The sequence below is a fragment of the Oncorhynchus gorbuscha genome, linkage group LG09 (assembly GCF_021184085.1).
Source record: "Oncorhynchus gorbuscha isolate QuinsamMale2020 ecotype Even-year linkage group LG09, OgorEven_v1.0, whole genome shotgun sequence".
NCBI lineage: Eukaryota > Metazoa > Chordata > Actinopteri > Salmoniformes > Salmonidae > Oncorhynchus > Oncorhynchus gorbuscha.
The window spans coordinates 57,097,500-57,120,911 of record NC_060181.1 but is presented as its reverse complement, the minus strand read 5'-3'; the positions used below and the strand labels follow the sequence as shown (position 1 = coordinate 57,120,911).

The 23,412-nt window shown below is 44.9% G+C and overlaps 1 protein-coding gene across 1 annotated transcript in view; it reads left to right on the top strand.

Annotated features, from left to right (window-relative positions):
- Nucleotides 1-23,412, top strand: part of LOC124043812 (kalirin-like) — a 291,619-nt gene that overhangs the window by 129,080 nt on the left and 139,127 nt on the right. Inside the window, 7 exon segments of the mRNA XM_046362792.1 lie at nt 6,670-6,862; nt 7,451-7,963; nt 11,771-11,893; nt 15,589-15,780; nt 17,930-18,061; nt 20,820-20,873; nt 20,875-21,051. Of these exon segments, the coding sequence (XP_046218748.1) occupies nt 6,670-6,862; nt 7,451-7,963; nt 11,771-11,893; nt 15,589-15,780; nt 17,930-18,061; nt 20,820-20,873; nt 20,875-21,051 (1,384 nt within the window).

Below are 23,412 nucleotides of genomic sequence, written 5' to 3'. Positions count from 1 at the left end.
AATTTAATTTACCCTAGGTGGGTTCCAATCAAGTTGTACAAACATCTCAAGGACGATCAATGGAAACAGGATGCACCTGAGCTCAACTTTGAATCTCATAGCAAAGGGTCTGAATACTTATGTAAATAAGGTGTTTGCAAAAATGTCTAAAAACCTGTTTTTGCTTTGTCATTATGGGGTATTGTGTGTAGATTGATGAGGGCAATTAAAAAATACATATATTTTAGAAAAAGGCTGTAACGTAGCAAAATGTTGAAAAAGTCAAGGGGTCTAAACGCCTTTCAAATGCACTGTATATCATGAAATGTAGACATTATTTGATTGCGTATTCTTAGATTTTGTGTGTCGAGCCAAGTGTTCCTTTTGTGATTGTAATTCTAGTAGGACAAATGTGAAAAAGCTCCCACAGAAGGATGTATGTAAATTGTATCTATAATCTTTCAGAAAGCCAACCTCTCGGCCAAACCCAGTTGCACTATTAACTAATCCATCCATAGTAGAGCTGTTACTCTCAGTCTTTTTTCCACTCCCTTCCACCTCTGCTCAGGCTGTGTTTGGCTAATGTAGCGTTTGTATACAAATGATGCATCCCAAATGGCACTCTATTCCCTATGTCAGTGGTTCCCAACTCCAGTCCTCGAGGACCTCCAACAGCACAGTTTTTGTTGTAGCCCCAGGACATAAAACACCTGATTCAACTCATTGAGGGCCTGATAATTAGTTGACAGTCTGAAGCTACAATAAAAATGTGTACTGTTGGGGGTAATCGAGGACTAGAGTTGGGAACCACTGCCGTACTTTTGACTAGGGCCCATAGGGCTGTGGTGAAATGTAGTGCACTATATGTTGAATAGGGTGCAGTTTAGGACTCACCCATTTGGTGTATGGACTAGTGTGGAGTGAAGTCTCATGAAAGCATCTGGCTGTGAGCCCATCCTTGAGGCTACAGTGGGCTAATGTAAACAGTGAGCCCAGGATTTTTCGGGGGCTCCCTCTCTCCCTCTCACCAAGCCTTTTTAGTTTTTCCAGGAGGGCCATTAGAGAGACTCCCTGAAGAAAAGCCGCAGGAATGATTTATGACAGTTTGCTAGAACAGCTGCTCTGCTTCCTTACCTGCCTTAGTACGTTAAACCTATCTGTACATTGCAGATCGGATTTCTCCCTTCGATGCACACTAGGCTTGCATCTCAAATGGCACCCTATTCCCTACACTTAAAAATAAAGGTTCCAGTTGGAACAAAATAATGTTTTTCAGGGCGATGCCATAGGGGAACCATTTTAGGTTCTCTGAAGAACCTTCAATGGGATGGTTCTTTGATTACAATTACAATTTAGCAAATTAACATTGGAGTGATAGGTGTGTAGATGATGATGTGCAAGTAGAGATACTGGTGTGCAAAAGAGCAGAAAAGTAAATAAAAACAATACGGGGATGAGGTAGGTAGATTGGATAGGCTATTTACAGATGGGCTATGTACAGCGGCAGCAATCGGTAAGCTGCTCGGATAGCTGATGTTTAAAGTTAGTGAGGGAGATATATGTCTCCAGCTTCAGATGGGCCTCAGGATCTCGTCACGGTGTTTCTGTGCGCTCAATTGCCATCGATAAAATGCAATTGTGTTCGTTGTCAGTAGCTTATGCCTGCCCATACCAAAAGCCCACCGCCAACATGAGGCACTCTACTCATTAACAGCGATGTAAATAAGAAAAATACGTTTTTTGTTGCGAATGGACAATTTCTGGCATCTTTTATTTCAGCTCATGAAACATGGGACCAACACTTTACATGTTGCGTTTATATTTTTGTTCAGTGTACTTTAGAAAAATGTACGTTATTAATATTTGAGTAGCATAAGATGAATGAATGAAGTTAATGTACAGGCAGAAAGATAGATATTGAAATAAACAATAAATAAAATCTACCCGCAACAGAGCCTGCTGGGAAATATTATATGACGGTTGGGGTTTTGGTTCAACTCTGGTTGTTAACACCAACACTGGGGTTGTTTTACACCAAATTAGTCTTAAATGAACTGTTTTTAGTGTTCATTTAACTCATAAATCAACATTAGAAATGGTACCCTGAAAAATCTATTTAACATTTGCCAATTTGCTGTATGAAAGGGGCACATCTACAGGCTTCCACACATTTCACAAACCTTTTAGAAATTATGTGGATACCACGTCTGATGCCACACCATTCTTTATCTGGCAAATGTTCTCAAAGGAACCTTAAGAGCTGTCTCCCAGTCCCTGCCGCTGAAAAACATCCCCACAGCATGATGCTGCCACCACCATGCTTCACTGTAGGGACGTGACGCTGGGCATTCAGGCCAAAGAGTTCGGTCTTGGTTCCATCAGTCCAGAGAATCTTGTTTCTCATGGTCTGAGAGTCCTTTAGGTGCCTTTTGGCAAACTCCAAGCGGGCTGTCATGTGCCTTTTACTGAGGAGCAGCTTCCGTCTGTCCACTCTTCATAAAACGCCTGCTTGGTGGAGTGCTGCAGAGATGTTTTGGTACCCTTCCCCAGATCTGTGCCTCGACACAATCCTGTCTCGGAGCTTTACGGATATTTCCTTCGACTTCGTGGCTTGGTTTTTCCTCTGACATGCACTGTTAACTGTGGGACCTTAAATAGACGGGCCAAATCATGTCCAATCAATTGAATTTACCACAGGTGGACTCCAATAAAGTTGTAGATACATCTCAAGGACTTTCAATGGAAGCAGAATCCACAGGAGCTCAATGTCTCAAATCAAAGGGTCTGAATACTTACGTAAATAAGGTGTTTCTGTTTTTCTTTTTTTCTACATTTGCAAAAATGTCTAAAAACCTGTTTTCGCTTGGTCATTATGGGGTATTGTGTGTAGATTGATGAGGGAAAACATATATTTAATACATTTTAGAATAAGGCTGTAACGTAACAAAATGTGGAACAAGTCAAGGCGTCTGAATACTTTCCGTAGGCACCGATGTGTTTCACTAGCTTGGTCTTATATCTGTCAGAGCCTGGGCCATGGTTTCAAATATGCTGAAAATGTTCACATTCAGTTCGTGGCATCGTGTGTGTGTGTGTGTTTTTCTTGTGTTATCTAAACACTTATATTTCCCCGGGCTGATCCTCGTGGCCACGCTGTTAACTGCAGTGGAAAATGTTTGTGCGCGCGTGCCTGTGCATGTGTGCCTGTTCGTGTGTATGCATACGTGTGTGCGCAAGTGTGTATGGTGTGTGTGCGCACATGGGTTTGTGTGTGTGTTTCGGGAGCTGTCAGCCAGGCGGAGTGACGGGGCTGCACTGAGTGCGTTCAGCCATCGATCAGGCCTGCCAGTGGACCTATGAAGTCAGCTTCAAAGCCTCTCTGTGTGACCTGCTTAATGAGAGTTTAAACAGTCCCCTCCAACTGACCCACCACCATTACCAACACATGTCGCGAATGGAAAAGGATAAGGTAATTACAGAGCAGAGAGAAGGAAGCGGGGCGTGGCCACATGGCGTACTTCTAGAGCCGCGCTGTCAACCGTTGAGCAATGAGAGCCTCTCTCCAGACTCTTTTGTGGTTTTCTGTTTCTCTCTCTCAAGTAGCTTCACGTATTCACGTATTTCTCGGTCTCTCTTTTCCCCGGAGAGGCTGAATAAATTCACGCCGGCGTTTCGGTGTCCACCTTTTGTCGGTGTGTGCTTTCTTTAAAGACGCTGAAAATGGTTTCATAATGAGTTGTGTGACTGTGACCGTCAGGAATTGTATTAAGAACTGTGTTAATATCTCCATGTTTCAAGCAAACCACCACAGTCCCTGTGACCAAGAAAGCGAAGGTAACCTGCCTAAATGACTGCTGCCCCGTAGCACTCTCGTCGGTAGCCATGAAGTGCTTTGAAAGGCTGGACATGGCTCACATCAGCACCATCATCCCGGGAAACACTAGACCCACTGAGCGGTGTCTGAGGAAAACCCCAAAATTCTCAAAGACTCCAGTCACCCAACTCATAGACTGTTCTCTCTGCTACCACATGGCAAGCGGTAACTAAAGGCTCCTTAACAGCTTCTACCCCCAAGCCATAAGACTGCTCAAAAATTAATAAAATAGCCACCTCCCTCTTTGTTTTTACACTGCTGTTACTCGCTGTGTATTATCTATGTATAGTCACTTTTCCCCTTACCTAGGTGTACAAGTTACCTCGACTAACCTGCAAACTGACTCGGTACCGGTACCCCCTGTACATAGCATCGTTATTGTTATTTTATTGCATTACTTTTTATTTAATTTTTTACTTTAGTTTATTTAGTAAATATTTTCTTAACTATATTTCTTGAACTGCATTGTTAGTTAAGGCATCCCAAGTGGCGCGGCGGCCTAATGTGCTAGAGGTGTCACTACAGACCCGAGTTTGATCCCGGGCTGTATCACAACCGGAGTGATTGGGGGTCCCATAGGACCCAGAATTGGCCCAGCATTGTCCGGGTTATGGGAGGGTTTGGCCGGGGGGGGGGTCAACCGAATTGTTTCTAGTCATCTCTCCTCCTTCTAGGCTTTTCTTTCTCTGGACTTCATATTGCGAGGGGAACTTTCATAAATTAGGTGCATCACCGCCACCAATCTCGTTCGTCTTTCAGTCACCCATGTGAGTATAACCAATGAGGAGATGGCACGTGGGTACCTGCTTCTATAAACCAATGGGGAGACGGGAGAGGCAGGACTTGCAGCGCGATCTGCGTCACAAATAGAACTGACTTCTATTTTAGGGTGGGTGCAGTGTGGGTGCCATAATTGAATAATATACATTTCTACATTTATTTTGCAACGCTCGGGCGGTGTGGTCAGCCTGCGGTGTGGTCAGCCTTGTTCTTAACTGACTTGCCTCATTAAATAAATGTAAGCATTTCACAGTAAGGTCTACACCTGTTCTAATTGACGCATCTGACAAATAAAATGTGATTTGATACTGTAGCTCCAGATCACAGCATCCCAGGCAGTGCCTGTTGCTTCCTTTCCTGTTTCTGTCAATGCTATTGATCCATCCCACCAGTACCACCATCCACCCAACCTATCCCCCACTCCCCGACCTCTACCCAGCCATTTATTGGAATTCCCTCTCTGCGTCCAGAAAATGTTAATTCTCTCTATTTGTAATTCTTGGATATGTGTTTGCAGCGATAGCTACTGTGATATTTCAGCAACAGTCTCTGTTTGTATTGAGCTCATTGGAATTAGCTGAGCTTGCATGGGTGAGGGAAACCACACACTGAGACAATGATGTCATAACCACTTCAACATGTTCCCTTAATTTGAAAGTGAACGAGCAAGTCGACGTCTCTATGTCCCAAATGGGACCCTATTTTCCATATAGTGCACTACGTTTGACCTGGGCCCATTGTGCTCTATAAAGGGAGTAGGGTTCCATTTAGGACACATTCCAAGTCGATAAATGCTGCTGTTCATTGACAATCAGTGTGGCAAAGCCAAAGGTCACGGGCTACATATCCATTGACATTTCAGCCTACAGTACCTGGAAAGTAGTGTTTTCACATAGCACCTCATCTACTCAATACAAAGGAGAAATTCATCTAACCAGTATCACTTCTCTTTTCTACTAGTAGGATGTGTGTGACTGTGTCAAGGCTGTTTTCCTGTTGTCCTTGGCCCATTGAGAAGAGAAAATGGCAGGAAACAAGGCGGCCTAATAGATTGCTGTTGGTACAAATGTGTTGTCCGCGTCTCAATTGGCACCCTATTCCCTATGTAGTGCACTACTTTTCGCCAGAGTCCTATGGGCCCTGGTCAAAAGTAGTGCACTACATAGGGAATAGGGAGCCAATTGGGATGCAGACATTGTCTCCTGTGTGTCCCCAGTCTTCCTGCACAAAAAAAGCGATGCGGAGGATCATATTAATTGCAGAAGTAGCGGAGGCTGGAGGAGGAGGGTCTGTCGCGTTAAAGTGCTTTCGGAGCATCAGGCCTAAGAATAGAGCGTTAATAGCATTACAGCCTCATAACCTGAAAGAAAAGTGGGGCCCTCCATTTTGCGGGGTTGAAATTGAAACAAGACTCTCTGCAAATAAGCCTGATACATCGAAAGAGGACATGCCCAGGAAGAGAGAAGAGGTTTGTGTGTGATATGCTATCGTTTGTATGATAATCTAAAACAACAGAGCTTAATGTCGATGACAGGCTTGTCAGAAAGTCAAATCGCAGGAGGGATCGTACCACACCGAAGGTAGAAGCAGTGCGTCAGCTGGAAACAACTCCAATTGAATAGCGCTTGTCATTTAGTCACAGCAGTTACACAGTTCCAGTGGTGTAATGGCTTTAGCACCGTGCCTGGCTGACAGTCCAGGGGAGTCTAAATTGGCAGAGGGATATTAAGTAGGGAGTGTTGGATGGTGGTGTTGGATGGCGTGACGTCGACCGCCCCAGCTCGAGCAGACTCTATGGGAGTGGATGTGATGTACAGGGAATGCTGGGTACTAGCGGTTGGTTATCTTTCTCTCTCTCTCTCTCTCTCTCTCTCTCTCTCTCTCTCTCTCTCTCTCTCTCTCTCTCTCTCTCTCTCTTCCTGTCTCTTTTTCACTCACCCCCCTTCTCTCTTTCTCGCCCCTCCTCTCTCCATTTCTCTCTCACTATCCCTCTCTCCTCTCTCTCGAATGGTCCTTTCATCTCCTCTATCTCCCAGTGAGGATGTGTGCAAGCGAGGCTTCACGGTCATCATTGATATGCGCGGCTCCAAGTGGGACCTGATCAAGCCTCTGCTGAAGACCCTGCAGGAAGCCTTCCCCGCCGAGATCTGCGTGGCGCTGATTATCAAACCCGACAACTTCTGGCAGAAGCAGAAGACCAACTTTGGCAGTGCCAAGTTCACATTTGAGGTAAGCCTCGCTCAGCATGGGCGCAAACAGAACCTTGTTTTGGTTGGAATGTCTACCTACTGCCCTGAATGCCAGTTTCAATTCTTACGATAAACGAGTCGTTTTGATGTCGCATTTCAGCCAGAGTTGAATAGCACATTATTTTAAAGTCTAATCAATCACAGGACTATCAGCGATACTCAACAACAGTCGCTAATTTGAACATGTCTCTAAAGCCGGACAGGAAGCACAGAGCTGTATTTTCAGAGGGACCGGTGAGAAATGATTATTTCCTCCCCGCGATTTCCCCATCTTTCTCTGCCTGTAGGGCTGTAACAGAGGTCGGCCATGAGTAGTATGGTAGGTAGTGTGAGGTTATGTTTACACCCCGTGGTCCTCCCCTCTCTCATTCCTTCCCTCCACAGTGAACATGTAGTGCTAATAAGAAACTGAATGGCTTTGTTCCAAATGTCACCCTATTCCCTACATACAGCCTGGGCCTTGTTTGCCATATAAGGAATAGAGTACTATTTTGGACGCGTCCAATGAAGCTTGGACCCGGTTTGGGGGTAACATAACGAGAGCCTCTCCATTGTGTGCTGTTGACAGACTAACATGGTGTCAGTGGAGGGCCTGACTAAGTTGGTGGACCCGTCCCAGCTGACGGACGACTTTGAGGGCTCTCTGGAGTACAACCACGAGGAGTGGATGGATCTGCGCGTGGCCCTGGAGGAGTTCATGGGCTCGGCCGTGCACCTCCTCTCCCGCCTGGAGGACCTCCAGGAGCTGCTGGCCAAGAAGGAGTTCCCGGTGGACGTGGAGGGCTCCCGGCGGCTCATCGACGAGCACACGCAGCTCAAGAAGAAGGTGATGAAGGCTCCCGTGGAGGAGCTGGACAGGGAGGGCCAGAGGCTGCTTCAGTGTATCCGGTCTAGTGACGGTTTTTCTGGGAGGAACTGCATCTCGGGCAGCGCCGACTTCCAGAGCGTGGTGCCTAAGATCGCCAGCCTGCTGGACAAGCTGCACTCGACCAGACAGCACCTGCACCAGATGTGGCACGTCCGCAAGCTCAAACTGGACCAGTGTTTCCAGCTCCGCCTCTTTGAGCAGGACGCAGAGAAGGTGAGTAACCAAAGCCCAGAGGGGCCAGAAACAACCATCACAATAACAACTGTTAAGCTGAGTTGATCTGTGTATATGTGTATTTTGTATTTAATATGCCAAGGCAGCAGCTACTCTTCCTGGGGTCCAGCGAAATTAAGGCAGTTATACCATTTTAAAAACATTAGAATACATTCACAGATTTCACAACACCCTGTGTGTCCTAACAGAATAAAAATAATAAACCCGCATCACATTAAAGACACTGTTGATTTGATCTCGCAGGGCGTTTTAGTAAAGACCAAACTTATTGCCACACATGTGCCTTGTGTATAGTAAGGCAGACAAACGTTGACAAGGAATTTATATTAAAAAGGTTGCAAACCAATTGAGAGGTTTTGGCATATAAATATCCTAGAGTCTTGTCCTCAAATATTTATCCTAGAGGCGCATCGTGAATGTCCTCAGTACGGGAACCAATAACAAACTTTGGGCTCGATGTGATGTGAGGCCTAGGCAGCGCCCCAAATGGCACCCGGTCCCCTATATAGTGTACGAAAGTAGTGCACATCGCATTTCTCGGTTTATATGGAGGGCCTAAATACATAGAAAACTCTGCCATTTGTTTTGTATTTATTGGAAACACATATTAAATGGGATATAATATGCTTTTACAAGGATATGTGCTTTTATAATATATTATGAAAACAGAGCGGCTCAGTACATCATTCCCTGAGATGGTATTTGGGGGAATAAACATGTATTTTGCCCACTTCTCCAAGTCATGAAATTTTTCTAAGTGGGTTTTTAGAGATGACAAAATGATTTATTCTCATCTACGCACTCATCTCCCTTGACAATGTCAATAACCCAAAGGTACATGTAATAATTACATGTGATTCTTTTTGGTTCTCTGAAAAGCTTCCGGGCTTTTAAAGGAAAACCTCATATACCCCAAATACCCCGAAACTCATTAGGAATGACGCAACAACAACCTCACGTTAAGACCTACACAACTCTGGCAAGGTCAGAGACACAGGCGGGTCTCTAAGAGAAGGTGATAGTATTCCGATGACGAAGATGATATCATATGATTCTGAACAATATTCTACATTGCCAGGTCATTTCCTGCTTCGTCAAGGCAACCAGACAAATAAACTATAGTAGAACTGCCACACAGCTAGTGTTTACAGAGAGGAAGAAAAATTATATTATTCCCATATAACCGTGCAATATTCTCTCCAATCCCTCAAGCCAACACTCCCCCCAATAAACCCTACAATGACGAAGATGCCTTCATTTGGATAAGTGCAGTCAGTCCCTTCCCTAATGATCGTGGAGCCCCAAAGGGCCTCTGATTAGGACCGGCCCAGATAATGATTAATTTCCCTGGGGACAATGCCAATTAAGGCATGGCACACGTACAGTGTATGTCCCTCCCTGTGTCCTCTCCGATTGGATGGCGATTTACTAACAACAGATTCAACAATTCAGGTACTGGTCATTTTGTAAACTCAGATTCACACATTGGACTATTTTGATTCTGGTCCGACCAAGCACTTGGACAATCGTAGTAGCGTTCGGGGTTGCACGCCTCTACGTTAGTATTCGGAGAGGAGATTCAAAAGGCGAAACACATTTGTTTTACGCGACTCCTTTTGAAGCTCGAATATAAGAAGGCTATTCTTTTTTTGTTGTTGTACAATGCTTGGCCTAACCGAACGTGTCCGCGTGTAACCCCTGTAGAGACAGTTCATATCTGTGGGGATTAGGACCAAAGGGAACAGTATCAGACAGAAGGCCTCATTTCACTGAGGGAAGGGAGGGGAAGGGAAGGGAAGGGAAGGGAGGGAGGGAGGGAGGGAGGGAGGGAGGGAGGGAGGGAGGGAGGGAGGGAGGGAGGGAGGGAGGGAGGGAAGGGAGGGAGTGAGGGAGGGAGGGAGGATGGACGCAGGTGTTTATTGTTCCTCCTCCTCCTCCGTAATGACCTCATGTGATCTCTGTTGGCTGCGTCCCGAATGGCGCCCTATAACTCTTTTGTGCACTACTTTTGTAGCACTCTATGTAGGCAATAGCCATTTTAAACGCAGACAAAAATGAACAATTACTGGCCCGCCTCGGCTCCACGTCGTCGTCTTCCCCTGCTGTCATGACGATCCAAAACATTCATTTTGTTTTTTTTCTCACAAAATGGCTCAAATGGATTTTAGTGAGGAGAGTTGTAGGTTATGCCCTGTAGAGAATCATAGTATCTGTCGTATTGTCAATTGGTTTCTTTCAAGGAATGTGGCGTTTTTCCAGAGTACATTTTTTGCTTAATGGAGTTGGTCATTTAAGGAAAATGGTTTGTAGACTAAATGATAAATGCTCATCATCGCTCTCTTTTCCCGACTAGCTCTCCACTATTCATCATCTCAAAGTGAATATGATAGGGAGTCATTTATCAGCATTATCAACTAACTGCTCTGAGTCCGAATTTGTCCCCCCCCCCCAACAAAAACAGCTAACAGTCATTGGTGGTCCTTCTGTAGCTCAGTTGGTAGAGCATGGTGCTTGTAACGCCAGGGTAGTGGGTTCAATTCCCGGGACCACCCATACGTAGAATGTATGCACACATGACTGTAAGTCGCTTTGGATAAAAGCGTCTGCTAAATGGCATATATTATTATTATTATATTATTATTAATGAATTCTTTAGCCAGCTTCTCTTCATTTGATTTGTAAGATATTAGATTAAGCCGTCAAGATGTCATTTAATAAGCATGACAAGTAGGAGAATTTACAAGATGTCATTTAATAAGCATGACAAGTAGGAGAATTTACAAGTAAGTGGTCAATCACACGGTCTTTCAAGTCTCTTCAACAATAAAATCGATTTCATCAAACCCTACTTTGACGGTCAGAAATATGCGTCAAACTAAAACACATGGCGGAGCACTATTTCCTAGGCATTTTTCAGCTTTTCCCGTTCTATTTGTAAATAAAAATACTTCTCATTGAATAAATAGAATACATTTAACCCGCAATTTCATCGTTGTTTGAATGCGATAATAATGAATGTAGCGTTAGTTATCAAACAGCTTCTGCAACAGAGAAACTAATCTGTGATATCAGTACAAACACGCCGGGCGACTGATTCCCCCTCTGTAAGGACTCCCATCGGAAGGCAAGCGGCGAGAGGTCACGCCAGTGTCAATGTTTAATTAACAGCTCGATCAAACCTGATTAAATAGGTTTGTTCTAACGTCGCAGGCTCTACAGAGCGGAGATGTGAAGCTGCTGGCCTAGAGAGTTGTTCCTGTGTCACCCAATAATCACGCTTGTCACGCCACCATCATATGACATTTTATTGTATAGTCAAGCGTGGCTGTCCAGGATTTGAAAGAGAGATGACTGCGTTTGATGAAATCTGATCACTAGTGTATTATTAATGCCAAGGAGAGGACTATAATATCATGTAACGAATATAATGTCTCTGGGTGGTCTAGTGGTCTAGTCTGCTGCCTCTGGCACACATATATACTGCTGAAGCATGGGTTCAAGTACAGCCCTCTGCTATTTTCTATATCTTTCCTCTTTGTCCAGTCCACAAAAAAAAAATCTAAATAATGTATCTGCTGTGCTAAACTATCAATGGGAATGTCTAAGATTATATCATATAATATGCCAAGTACGTGTCACTTATATGTGTGCTTTCATTGTTGTATGGGTGGGCCCCAGCGGGAATCGAAACCACAATGCTGGTGTTGCAAGCTCCATGCTGGGCCACACAGGACCCAACCAATAACGTAACCAATCTCACGTATTTGTTCTGTGTTCCCATCGTAGATGTTTGACTGGATCAGTCACAATAAGGAAGTGTTCCTGCAGAGCCACACAGAGATCGGCGTCAGCTACCAGCACGCCCTGGACCTCCAAACGCAGCACAATCACTTTGCCATGAATTCTATGGTATGTGAGGACTGTCAGTGATATGTGAGGACTGTCAGTGATATGTGAGGACTGTCAGTGGTATGTGAGGACTGTCAGTGGTATGTGAGGACTGTCAGTGATATGTGAGGACTGTCAGCGATATGTGAGGACTGTCAGTGATATGTGAGGACTGTCAGTGATATGTGAGGACTGTCAGCGGGATGTGAGGGCTGTCAACGGTATGTGAGGGCTGTCAGGGGTATGTGAGGACTGTCAGTGATATGTGAGGACTGTCAGCGGTATGTGAGGACTGTCAGTGATATGTGTGGACTGTCAGTGATATGTGAGGACTGTCAGCGGTATGTGAGGACTGTCAGTGATATGTGAGGGGTGTCAGTGATATGTGAGGACTGTCAGTGATATGTGAGGACTGTCAGTGATATGTGAGGGCTGTCAGTGATATGTGAGGACTGTCAGTGATATGTGAGGACTGTCAGTGATATGTGAGGACTGTCAGCGGGATGTGAGGAATGTCAGTGAAACGTGAGGACTGTCAGTGATGTGTTAGGACTGTCAGTGATGTGTGAGGACTGTCAGTGATGTGTGAGGACTGTCAGTGATGTGTGAGGACTGTCAGTGATATGTGAGTACCGTCAGTGGTGAATGAGGACTGTTTGTGGTGTGTGAGGACCGTCTGTGGTGTGTGAGGACCGTCTGTGGTGTGTGAGGAACGTCTGTGGTGTGTGAGGACCGTTTTTGGTGTGTGAGGACCGTCTGTGGTGTGTGAGGACCGTCTGTGGTGTGTGAGGACCATTTGTGGTGTGTGAGGACCGTCTGTGGTATGTGAGGACCGTCTGTGGTGTGTGAGGACTGTCAGTGGTGTGTGAGAACTGTCAGTGGTGTGTGAGAACTGTCAGTGGTGTGTGAGAACTGTCAGTGGTGTGTGAGGACCGTCTGTGGTGTGTGAGAACTGTCAGTGGTGTGTGAGTACCGTCAGTGGTGTGTGAGGACCGTCTGTGGTGTGTGAGAACTGTCAGTGGTGTGTGAGGACCGTCTGTGGTGTGTGAGTACCGTCAGTGGTGTGTGAGGACCGTCTGTGGTGTGTGAGAACTGTCAGTGGTGTGTGAGAACTGTCAGTGGTGTGTGAGGACTGTCAGTGATATGTGAGGACCGTCTGTGGTGTGTGAGGACTGTCAGTGGTGTGTGAGAACTGTCAGTGGTGTGTGAGGACTGTCAGTGGTGTGTGAGAACTGTCAGTGGTGTGTGAGAACTGTCAGTGGTGTGTGAGGACTGTCTACCGGTATGTGAAGACTGTTTGTAGTGTGTGAGGACCGTCTGTGATGTGTGAGGACCGTCTGTGGTGTGTGAGAACTATATGGTGCTTGGGATTGATCTGGTTTGTGGGTACTATGTGGTATGTGAGGACTGTCTATGGTGTGTGACTGTGGTGTGTGTGAACTACATAATATGGAAGGACGATATGGTGTGTGAGGACTGTCAGTGGTGCATGGGAACGGGGGATCTAATAATATGGATCATGTCAATGGTCCTTGAGTCATGCCTCAGTGATTTCACTTTGTATGAGTTCGAGTTTAATTATTGAAAGACGTGTTCTAGGATGGGGTCAAAAGGCCTTTCAATTACTGGATTAGTATTTAGAAGAGGGATGTAAAAAAAACACAAAAAAATGTACTCCCCCATTTGACAGCTATCATTGATATAGTACAGGCCACTGGCGGTGGAGAGCAGAATTGAGTTTTAAATATCAACACACATACTCTGATTATTATCGCTCTGCTGTAACAGCAGGGTACTTCCTCAGTGTTGATTTTATTTCCTCTGGTTAGCCTCACCAGTAACACTGCCATTCTAATAACTGTTAGGGTTAAGTCCCAAACGGCACCCTATTCCCTATATAGTGCACTACTTTAGACCAGAGCCCTATAGAACCCTATTCCCTATATAGTGCACTACTGATCGCTCCCTTTACTGCTAGTTACATATGTACATATCTACCTCAGTTACCTCGTAACCCTGCACATCGACTCTACCGGTACCCCGTGTCTATAGTTATCGTTATAGTGTGTTTTACTTTTCGATTATGTCTCCATCTTCTTCCTCTCTGCATTGTGGGAAAGTCCCGTAAGTAAGCATCTCACTGTTAGTCCACACCTGTTGTTTACGAAGCGTGTGGCGAGTAACGCTCGATTTCATTTGGTTGATTTGATTTGAGCCCTATGGGCCTAAATAAGGGAATAGGGTACCATTTGGGACACACATTACAGTAGGCAATGACCTCTAGTGCAGTTTTGCCCTGGAGACATGTCTGATACTCTTTGGATGAGAAATCAAGCTATTTATGTACCGAAACACAAACCAAGAGTCTCACACGGCATATGCACACATGCACATTTAAATGGCATAATAACGCTGGGCAGTATGGTGAGATCCTCTGCCATCTCCTCCAGTAATCATTGAAGAGAATCATCTGTCCCCAAATCCCCAGCTCTGTGTGTATTCGGGAGCAGGCCTGTTGAGTTATTTGTGTTTGGCACCAATGTGCAGACACACACAGACACACATTGGAGGCCCTTCACAGCAGCGTGTGTGTGTGTCTCTGTGTGTGGCTGTGTGTGCTCCCTCCTCTCCAGTTCTCACAGCCTGCTGTGTCTCCATCAGCCTGCTGCTGGGCCGGTCTGCACACAGCAGTCGTCAGAGGGGGCGAACAGACACAGGCACAGAACAGAACCACACTGGCCAAAAACCACTCACACACAGAGGCCTTTTGGCTCTCACTGAAGAACCTCGCTCTCTCTCTTTCTCCACTCTCTCTCTCCCCCCTTGTCTCTCTCTCTCTCTCCACTCCCCCTCACTCTCTCTCTCTATCGCTCCTTCTCGTTATCCCTCTCTCTGCTCTCTGCTCATACAGACTCCCGACTCATACTGTTGTAATGTTTTAGCGTGAGTCTTGGCTCAGCGTGCTCAGCATGCAGCAACTATGTCTGAGCATAGTTCATTTAAGCCCTGCTTTAAAACTAGGAGCTGTTAGTTTTGATGGCTTCATTAGCAGTTCTAATCAGGTTACCGGTAAATAAAGCCCGCGGTGGGTGCATCATGCGAAGCTGATAAATGGATGGGCCTAAAGAGGCCAGAGATGATGAGACTCCCATAGTGGGGAAGGAAGGGGGATGGGTTTTGGGATGGGAACTACAGAGCCAGATGGCAGTAAAGAGCTGTGTGTGTGTGTGTGTGTGTGTGTGTGTGTGTGTGTGTGTGTGTGTGTGTGTGTGTGTGTGTGTGTGTGTGTGTGTGTGTGTGTGTGTGTGTGTGTGTGTGTGTGTGTGTGTGTGTGTGTGTGTGTGTGTGTGTGTGTGAGAGAGAGAGAGATTCACTGAAAGCTGCAGAATTCTGTCACGCTTGTTGTCGCTAAGCTCTACACCATCATTTCCCGGTGGGCTGGCTCACGTGTCATGTCTGTGTCATGTTCAGGTGTATCATTGCGTGTTTGGCTATCAAGTGTTACGACACCACTAGGTATAGCTAGACACGCCACGGAGACCAAGCCCTACACAGTTTTGTCTACTTTGATTCAGTCATTTCTACGTGAATAACAGTCAATATATCCTGAATTAAATCAAATACTGTTTTTTATCTTAAATTGAATTAAATAACCCCGGGAATCGTTTCTCATACCATATAATATCTTCTTCACTTGTGTCCCTCCCTCGGTGCAGAACGCCTATGTGAACATCAACAGGATCATGTCGGTGGCGACGCGGCTGTCGGAGGCGGGCCACTACGCTTCGCAGCAGATCAAACAGATCTCGGCCCAGCTGGACCAGGAGTGGAAGAGCTTCGCCGCCGCCCTGGACGAACGCAGCACCATCCTGGCCATGTCGGCCGTCTTCCACCAGAAGTCGGAACAGGTACGGTGACAGTAGGCTGAAACCAAATTGACCAAATACTTATTTTCCACCATAATTTGCAAATAAATTAATTAAAAATCCTACAATGTGATTTTCTGGATTTTTTTTCTCATTTTGTCTGTCATAGTTGAAGTGTACCTATGATGAAAATTACAGGCCTCTCTCATCTTTTTAAGTGGGAGAACTTGCACAATTGGTGGCTGACTAAATACCTTTTTGCCCCACTGTAGATTTTTTTTCCCCTTACCCATCCTCACACAATACACCATAATGACAAAGTGAAACAAGTTTTTAAACATTTCTGCAAATGCATTAACAATGATGTCAATACATGTCAGAATCACCTTTGGCAGCGATTACAGCTGTGAGTATTTCTGGTTAAGGCTCAAAGAGCTTCGCCCACCTGGCATGTACAATATTTGCCCGTTATTATTTTCAACATTCTTCATGCTCTGTCAAATTGGTTGTTGATCATTGGTAGACAACCATTTTCGAGTCTTGCCATAGATTTTCAAGCAGATTTAAGTCTAAACTGTTACTCGGCCACTCAGGTACATTCACTGTCTACTTGGTAAGCGACTCCAGTGTAGTTTTGGCCTTGTGTTTCAGGTTATTGTCCTGCTGAAAGCTGAATTAATCTCCCAGTGTGGTGGAATGCAGACTGAACCAAGTTTTCCTCACATTTTGCCTGTGCTTAGCTCCATTCAATATTTTTTTTTATCCAGAAAAACTCCCCGGTGCTTAACGATTCCAAGCATACCCATAACATGATGCAGCCACCACTATGCTTGAAAATATGGAGAGTGGTACTCAGTAATGTGTTGTAGTGGATGCTCTCCAAACATAACACTTTGTATTCAGGACCAACATTTTTTTTTACAGTATTACTTCAGTGCCTTGTTGCAAACAGGACACATGTTTCAAAATATTTTTATTTTGTACAGACTTCCTTCTTTTCACTCTGTCAATTAGTTTAGTATTGTGGAGTAACACAGTTGTTGATCCATCCTCAGTTTTCTCCTTGGCCTCATGGTGAAATCCCTGAGTGGTTTCCTTCCTCTCCGGCAACTGAGTTAGGAAGGACGCCTGTATATTTATAGTGATTGGGTGTATTGATACACCATCCAAAGTGTAATTAATAACTTCACCATGCTCAAAGGGATATACATTGTCTGCTTTTTTTTACCCTTCTACCAATAGGTGCCCTTCTTTGCGAGGCATTAAAAAACCGCCCTGGTCTTTGTGATTCAATCTGTGTTGGAAATTCACTGCTCAACTGAGGGAGCTTACAGATAATTGCATGTGTGTTGTAGAGAGATGAGGCAGTCATTCAAAAATCATGTTAAACTCTATTATTGCGCACAGAGTGAGTCCATGCAACTTATTATTTGACTTGTTAAGCAAATGTTTACTCCTGAATTTATTTAGGCTTGCCATAACAAAGAGGTTGAATACTTTTTGACTCAAGACATTAGAGCTTTTCATTTTTTTTTATATTTCAAAACATTTAAAAACATATAATTCCACTTTGACCTCATGTGGTATTGTGTGTAGGCAATTGTCAGACAAATCTACATTTAATACATTCTAAATTCAGGCGATAACACCACAAAATGTGGTAAAAGTCAAGGGGTCTGAATAATTTCTGAATCCAAACTTGAAGTCTGAGCACGTAACTCAGACCTTTGTGTAAAGCATGTATTAATGTGAAAGGGAGATTTGCATGAAATCTCAAGATATCACCGTTCCTGAAGTTAGACTTCAGCCCACAGGCCATCTGAGAGAGATTGGAATGTCGGCTGCTGCCCGTTGCGGTGTAGAGGTAGTTAAGACAGACCTGTGTTGCCTTGGCAGCACCTACTATGAAGCTGAGTGTTTGGGGCTTCAGGTGTGCACGGGGGGGGGGGTACTGCTGCCTGTCAGAAAGCCAAATGATCCAGGGTTACCTCTGATCCAGGGTTACCTCTTGTAAAGATGCCTTGTCTGCCTCCATACCGTCCTTCCTCCCTGCCTCCCTCCTGGCCTGCCTTCCTTCCATGACTTCTCTCTTCCAGTCTCTGTCCACGAAATGACTCACATTGCTCTGTTGATTGGTCTATTTGACTCTGTTCTGTTGTGTGAATATGTCTCCTGGCCTGTGTCCATGCAGTTCCTGGCTGGGGTGGAGGCTTGGTGCAAGATATGCAGTGAAGGGGGGCTTCCCTCAGAGATGCAGGACCTGGAGCTGGCCATCCACCACCACCAGACCCTCTATGAACAGGTGACCCAGGCCTACACTGAGGTGAGACACCCTCACAACACTGACTCAGCTACAGCACTAACTAAATACTGGTTTATAGTGCAACCTGGTCTCAAGGCCATTTGTATGATTTGGGATGTTTTTGGTGTCCATCCACTTAATATGATACAGTTGAAATCGGAAGTTTACATACACCTTAGTCAAATACATTTAAACTCAATTTTCCACAATTCCTGACATTTAATTCCCTGTCTTAGGTCAGTTAGGATCACCACTTTATTTTAAGAATGTGAAATGTCAGAATAATATAATGATTTATTTAAGCTTTTATTTCTTTCATCACATTCCCAGTGGGTCCGAAGTTTACATAAACTGAATTAGTATTTGGTAGCATTGCCTTTAAACTGTTTAACTTGGGTCAAACGTTTCGGGTAGCCTTCCACAATAAGTTGGTTGCATTTTGGCCAATTCCTCTTGACAGAGCTGGTGTAACTGAGTCAGGTTTGTAGGCCTCCTGGCTCGCACACGGTTTTTCAGTTCTGCCCACAAATGTTCTATGGGATTGAGGTTAGGGCTTTGTGATGGCCACTCCAATACCTTGACTTTGTTGTCCTTAAGCCATTTTGCCACAACTTTGGAAGAATGCTTGGGGTCATTGTCCATTTGGAAGACCCATTTGTGAACCAAGCTTTAACTTCCTGTCTGACTGATGTTTTGAGATGTTGCTTCAATATATCAACATAATTTTCCTACCTCATGATGCCATCTATTTTGTGAAGTGCACCAGTCCCTCCTGCAGCAAAGAACAGTTGGGATGGTGTTCTTCGGCTTGCAAGCCTCCCCTTTTTCCTCCACCTTTATCGCCAAAGAGTTCTAATTTTGTTTCATCAGAGTACGATCTTTGTCCCCATGTGGAGTTGCAAACCGTTGTCTGGCTTTTTTATGGCGGTTTTGGAGCAGTGTTTTCTTCCTTGTTGAGCAGCCTTTCAGGTTATGTCAATATAGGACTCTTTTTTACTGTGGATATAGATACTTTTGTACCTGTTTCCTCCAGTATCTTCACAAGGTCCTTTGCTGTTGTTCTGGGATTGATTTGCACTTTTCGCACCAAAGTACGTTTATCTCTAGGAGACAGAAATCGTCTCCTTCCTGAGTGGTATGACGGCTGCCTTGTCCCATGGTGTTCATACTTGCGTACTATTGTTTGTACAGATGAATGTTGTACCTTAATTAGTTTGGAAATTGCTCCCAAACGAATGAGGTCTTGGCTGATTTCTTTTGATTTTCCCATGATGTCAAGCAAAGAGGCACTGAGTTTGAAGGTAGGCCTTGAAATACATCCACAGGTACACCTCCAATTGACACAAATGATGTCAATTAACCTATCAGAAGCTTTCGAAAGCCATGACATTATTTTCTGTAATTTTCCAAGCTGTTTAAAGGCACAGTCAACTTCGTGTTTGTAAACTTCTGACCCACTGGAATTGTGATACAGTGCATTATAAGTGAAATAATCTGTCTGTTAACAATTGTTGGAGAAATTACTTGTGTCATGCATGAAGTAGATGTCCTAACCAACTTGCCAAAACTATAGTTTGTTAACAAGAACTGTGTGGAGTGGTTGAAAAACAACTTTTAATGACTCCAACCTAAGTGTATGTAAACTTCCGACTTCAACTGTACGTTACGTTACAAGTTTTACACTTACTGAAGATCTGGTTTACAGTTTAATTCTTTGTTAGTTTCAGATCCCACCACATAGCTTTCAAGGAGAATTCCCACAGTGCTAATGACCCTTTTATACCTTTTCAAGGATGGCATGAGGTTTTGGTTTTTTCAAAGACCATCATAAGTTATCTAAACATGATCCCAAGCAGTCTAAACATGGATGTACGCTGTACATTGCTTTGAAATATTACCCTGAAATTAAATGTAAGTCCTTCAATCAAACCTGACCAGACACATACTGTAACTCGATCAGGACCATTTTTCTTTTAACCTTCGACTATGCTTATGTATTGTACCTGCAGTTTTGCATCAAATAGGACCTTTTCCTACCACATTAAATCCGGCTGACTTGCACCTTGTGTGACACGTGGCCTGTAATACGTGGACCACTGTCCATCCAAGTCAGATTGACTCCCCGCAGAAGATCCCGTATGATGATGGGTTTGTGTCGCAGTTCACTAGATGCCTCTGCACCACACTGACTTTTGTGCTTGTTTGTTTTATTTCCGTGTCGTCTCTGAAAAGGTCGCTATAAACGTCTCTGGTTTGAACCAACAACACAAAAGAAAGGGTTGGCTTTTTGGTTCCGTATTGTGCCACAGATGACAAAAACAATACCCATCCCCATGCACCCAAATTGCATATCATTTAGTAATTTGCATTGGGATTGAAATTACAGCTCTGCAAGGCTTGATTTAGTATCATACATGGGCGGCTAGAACAGGCCGGGACTGGATTTGATCAGAAGAGAGATGATTAGCAAAGGAACTGACATTCAAAAAATCCTCATTTTCCTTCGCTCTTTCTTTCCATATAATGAAACAAAGATTTGACTGACATGACCGGCTTCGATATGCATCTTTTCGGACGAATCTTTGTTATTTCCTGCAGATTTAAAGTCGCTAAAGTCCGGTAACTTTCCCTAACTTCCCAGGTTTTCCATAAATGCCAGTTGGAGGATTCCTGGATTCAAGGAATATGGAATATGCAAGAAATCCGTGAAGCCTCCAAACAAGATTTCCGACTCAGGTATGCAACTCTCCTAATGTCATGTCCCTCTCTCTGTCACCAGGTCAGTCAGGACGGCAAGGCCCTACTGGATGTCCTCCAGAGACCACTGAGCCCGGGGGAACTCGGAGTCTCTGACGGCCACAGCCAACTACTCCAAGGCGGTCCACTGTATCCTGGACGTGGTCCACGAGGTCCTGCACCACCAGAGACGCCTGGAGAGCATCTGGCAGCACCGCAAAGTCCGCCTGCACCAGAGGCTACAGCTCTGTGTGTTCCAACAGGACGTCCAACAGGTAATTGTCGCCATGCGCAGGCACACACATACACACACACACATACACACACATATGAACGTAGTGCACCGTAGGGATTAGGACACGGTGTAAATGGAAGGCTGTATCTTCAGGCATCTGTTTGGGGCGCCACCTCTTCAGTCTCTTGTCAGGGTCGTGGGAGTTGTGGAGATAAAGGATTCATCCTGTGTCAATTATTTCTGACACGCTAGTTTAGTAACAGTACGAGGGTGAGTAGGTCTTGGCGTCAATCTCAATGTCTTTTTAGTTTTTTTTTTTCTTGTTTAACCCGTTTTAGAAAGCAGTGCATTGCCCTGATACTGCATTTTACTGCAGCAAAATCCCACTGTTTACATCTCACTGTTCATTTGGCTCTGTGCCGACTCCTGGATCGTAAAAGGAATCCGTATTTCAAACGAGCGCCGTGATGAAAGAGGAGATTTGTCAGCAGTTGTCTGTACTTTTCCTCTTAATATTTTTTGCTTGGGAAAGTGCCCAGAAGTACAGTTAGCATACCTTGCATTAGCCATTTTGTAGAACAGAGAGAGAGAGAGAGAGAAGAACGAGAGAGAAAGCTGCACAGGCTGTGGGTGTGTCCCAAATTCCACCCTATTCCCTATACATTACACTAATAATTCCAATAGCAGCACTGAGCCAAGTCTCTGAGCCAAATCAAGATCGGACCTCTGATCAGCCAAAAGCCAAACCATGCACAACCAATCCACCAGGGACACTGGAGCACTGTTGATTCAAGCCTCACTTACCTCACAAACTTCATGAATAATTACTAGGCATAATCTTGGAACATTTTACCATGGATTCAATGGTCTAAAAAAAGCAATGTGCTTGTGCTTGTGCTTGTGTGTGTGTGTGTGTGTGTGTGTGTGTGTGTGTGTGTGTGTGTGTGTGTGTGTGTGTGTGTGTGTGTGTGTGTGTGTGTGTGTGTGTGTGTGTGTGTGTGTGTGTGTGTGTGTGTGTGTGTGTGTGTGTGTGTGTGTGTTCAATAGGGTATGTGTGAGTGAGCGAATCAGCTTGCTCGGTCAAGTCACTCAACGTCTCTCACACCTTCCTCCTTTCTCAATATGGCTCCCTTTGGGTGAATACCTCTCCCTCTCACATCTCCTCCTCTCCCTACCTCTTTCTCACTCTGATAACGAGCCCGCTGCTCTCTCACCTAGGCAAACATTACTGTAGGGTTGCATCCCAAATGGCACCCTATCCCCTATATAGTGCGCTACTTAGGGAATAGGGTGTCGTTTGAGATGCAGCTTAAACACAGAAGAAGTGAATGCGATGGATCTCACCATTCATTGAAGCAGCTGATCTGGTAGGAGGTGCCCCTCCATAGGCATGGGCTGGGTAGTCTTCCCTGATACCTTTTTAAGTGACGTTCTACAACGGGTTAGTCAAAACAAGCCTTGTGATTGGTTGAGACGCGTTCTAAGCCATACTATACTAAGCAAAAATATTAAACGCAACATGCAACAATTTCAAAGATTTTACTGAGTTACAGTTCATCTAAGGAAATCAGTCAATTGAAATAAATGATTTCGGTCCTAATCTATGGATTTCACATGACTGGGAATACAGATATGCATCGGTTGGTAGGGGTGTGGATCAGAAAACCAGTCAACATCTGGTGTGACCACCATTTGCCTCATGCAGCACGACACATCTCCTTCGCATAGAGTTGATCAGGCCATTGATTGTGGCCTGTGGAATGTTGACCCACTCATCTTCAATGGCTGTATTAAGTTGCTGGATATTGGCGGGAACTGGAACACGCTGTCACACTCGTTGATCCAGAGCATCCCAAACATGCTCAATGGGTGACATGTCTGGTGAGTATGCAGGCCAAGGAAGAACTGGGAGATTTTAAGCTTCCAGGAATTGTGTAAAGATCCTTGCGACATGGGACCGTGCATTATCATGCTGAATCATGAGGTGATGGCGGCAGATGAATAGCACAAAAATGGGGCTCAGGATCTTACGGTATCTCTCTACATTCAAATTGCCATGGATAAAATGTAATTGTGTTGATTGTCTGTAGCTTATGCCTGCCCATACCATAACAACACCGTCACCATGGGGCACTCTGTTGAAAATGGGGTCCTCAGGGCCTCACCGGTGGCACAGTGGTTAAGGGCGCTGTACTGCAGCGCCAGCTGTGCCATCAGAGACTCTGGGTTCGCGCCCAGGCCCGGTCGTAACCGGCCATGACCGGGAGGTCCGTGGGGCGACTCACAATTGGCCTAGCGTCGACCGGGTTAGGGAGGGGTTGGCCGGTAGGGGTGTCCTTGTCTCATCGTGCACCAGCGACTCCCGTGGCGGGCCGGGCGCAGTGTGCGCTAACCAAGGTTG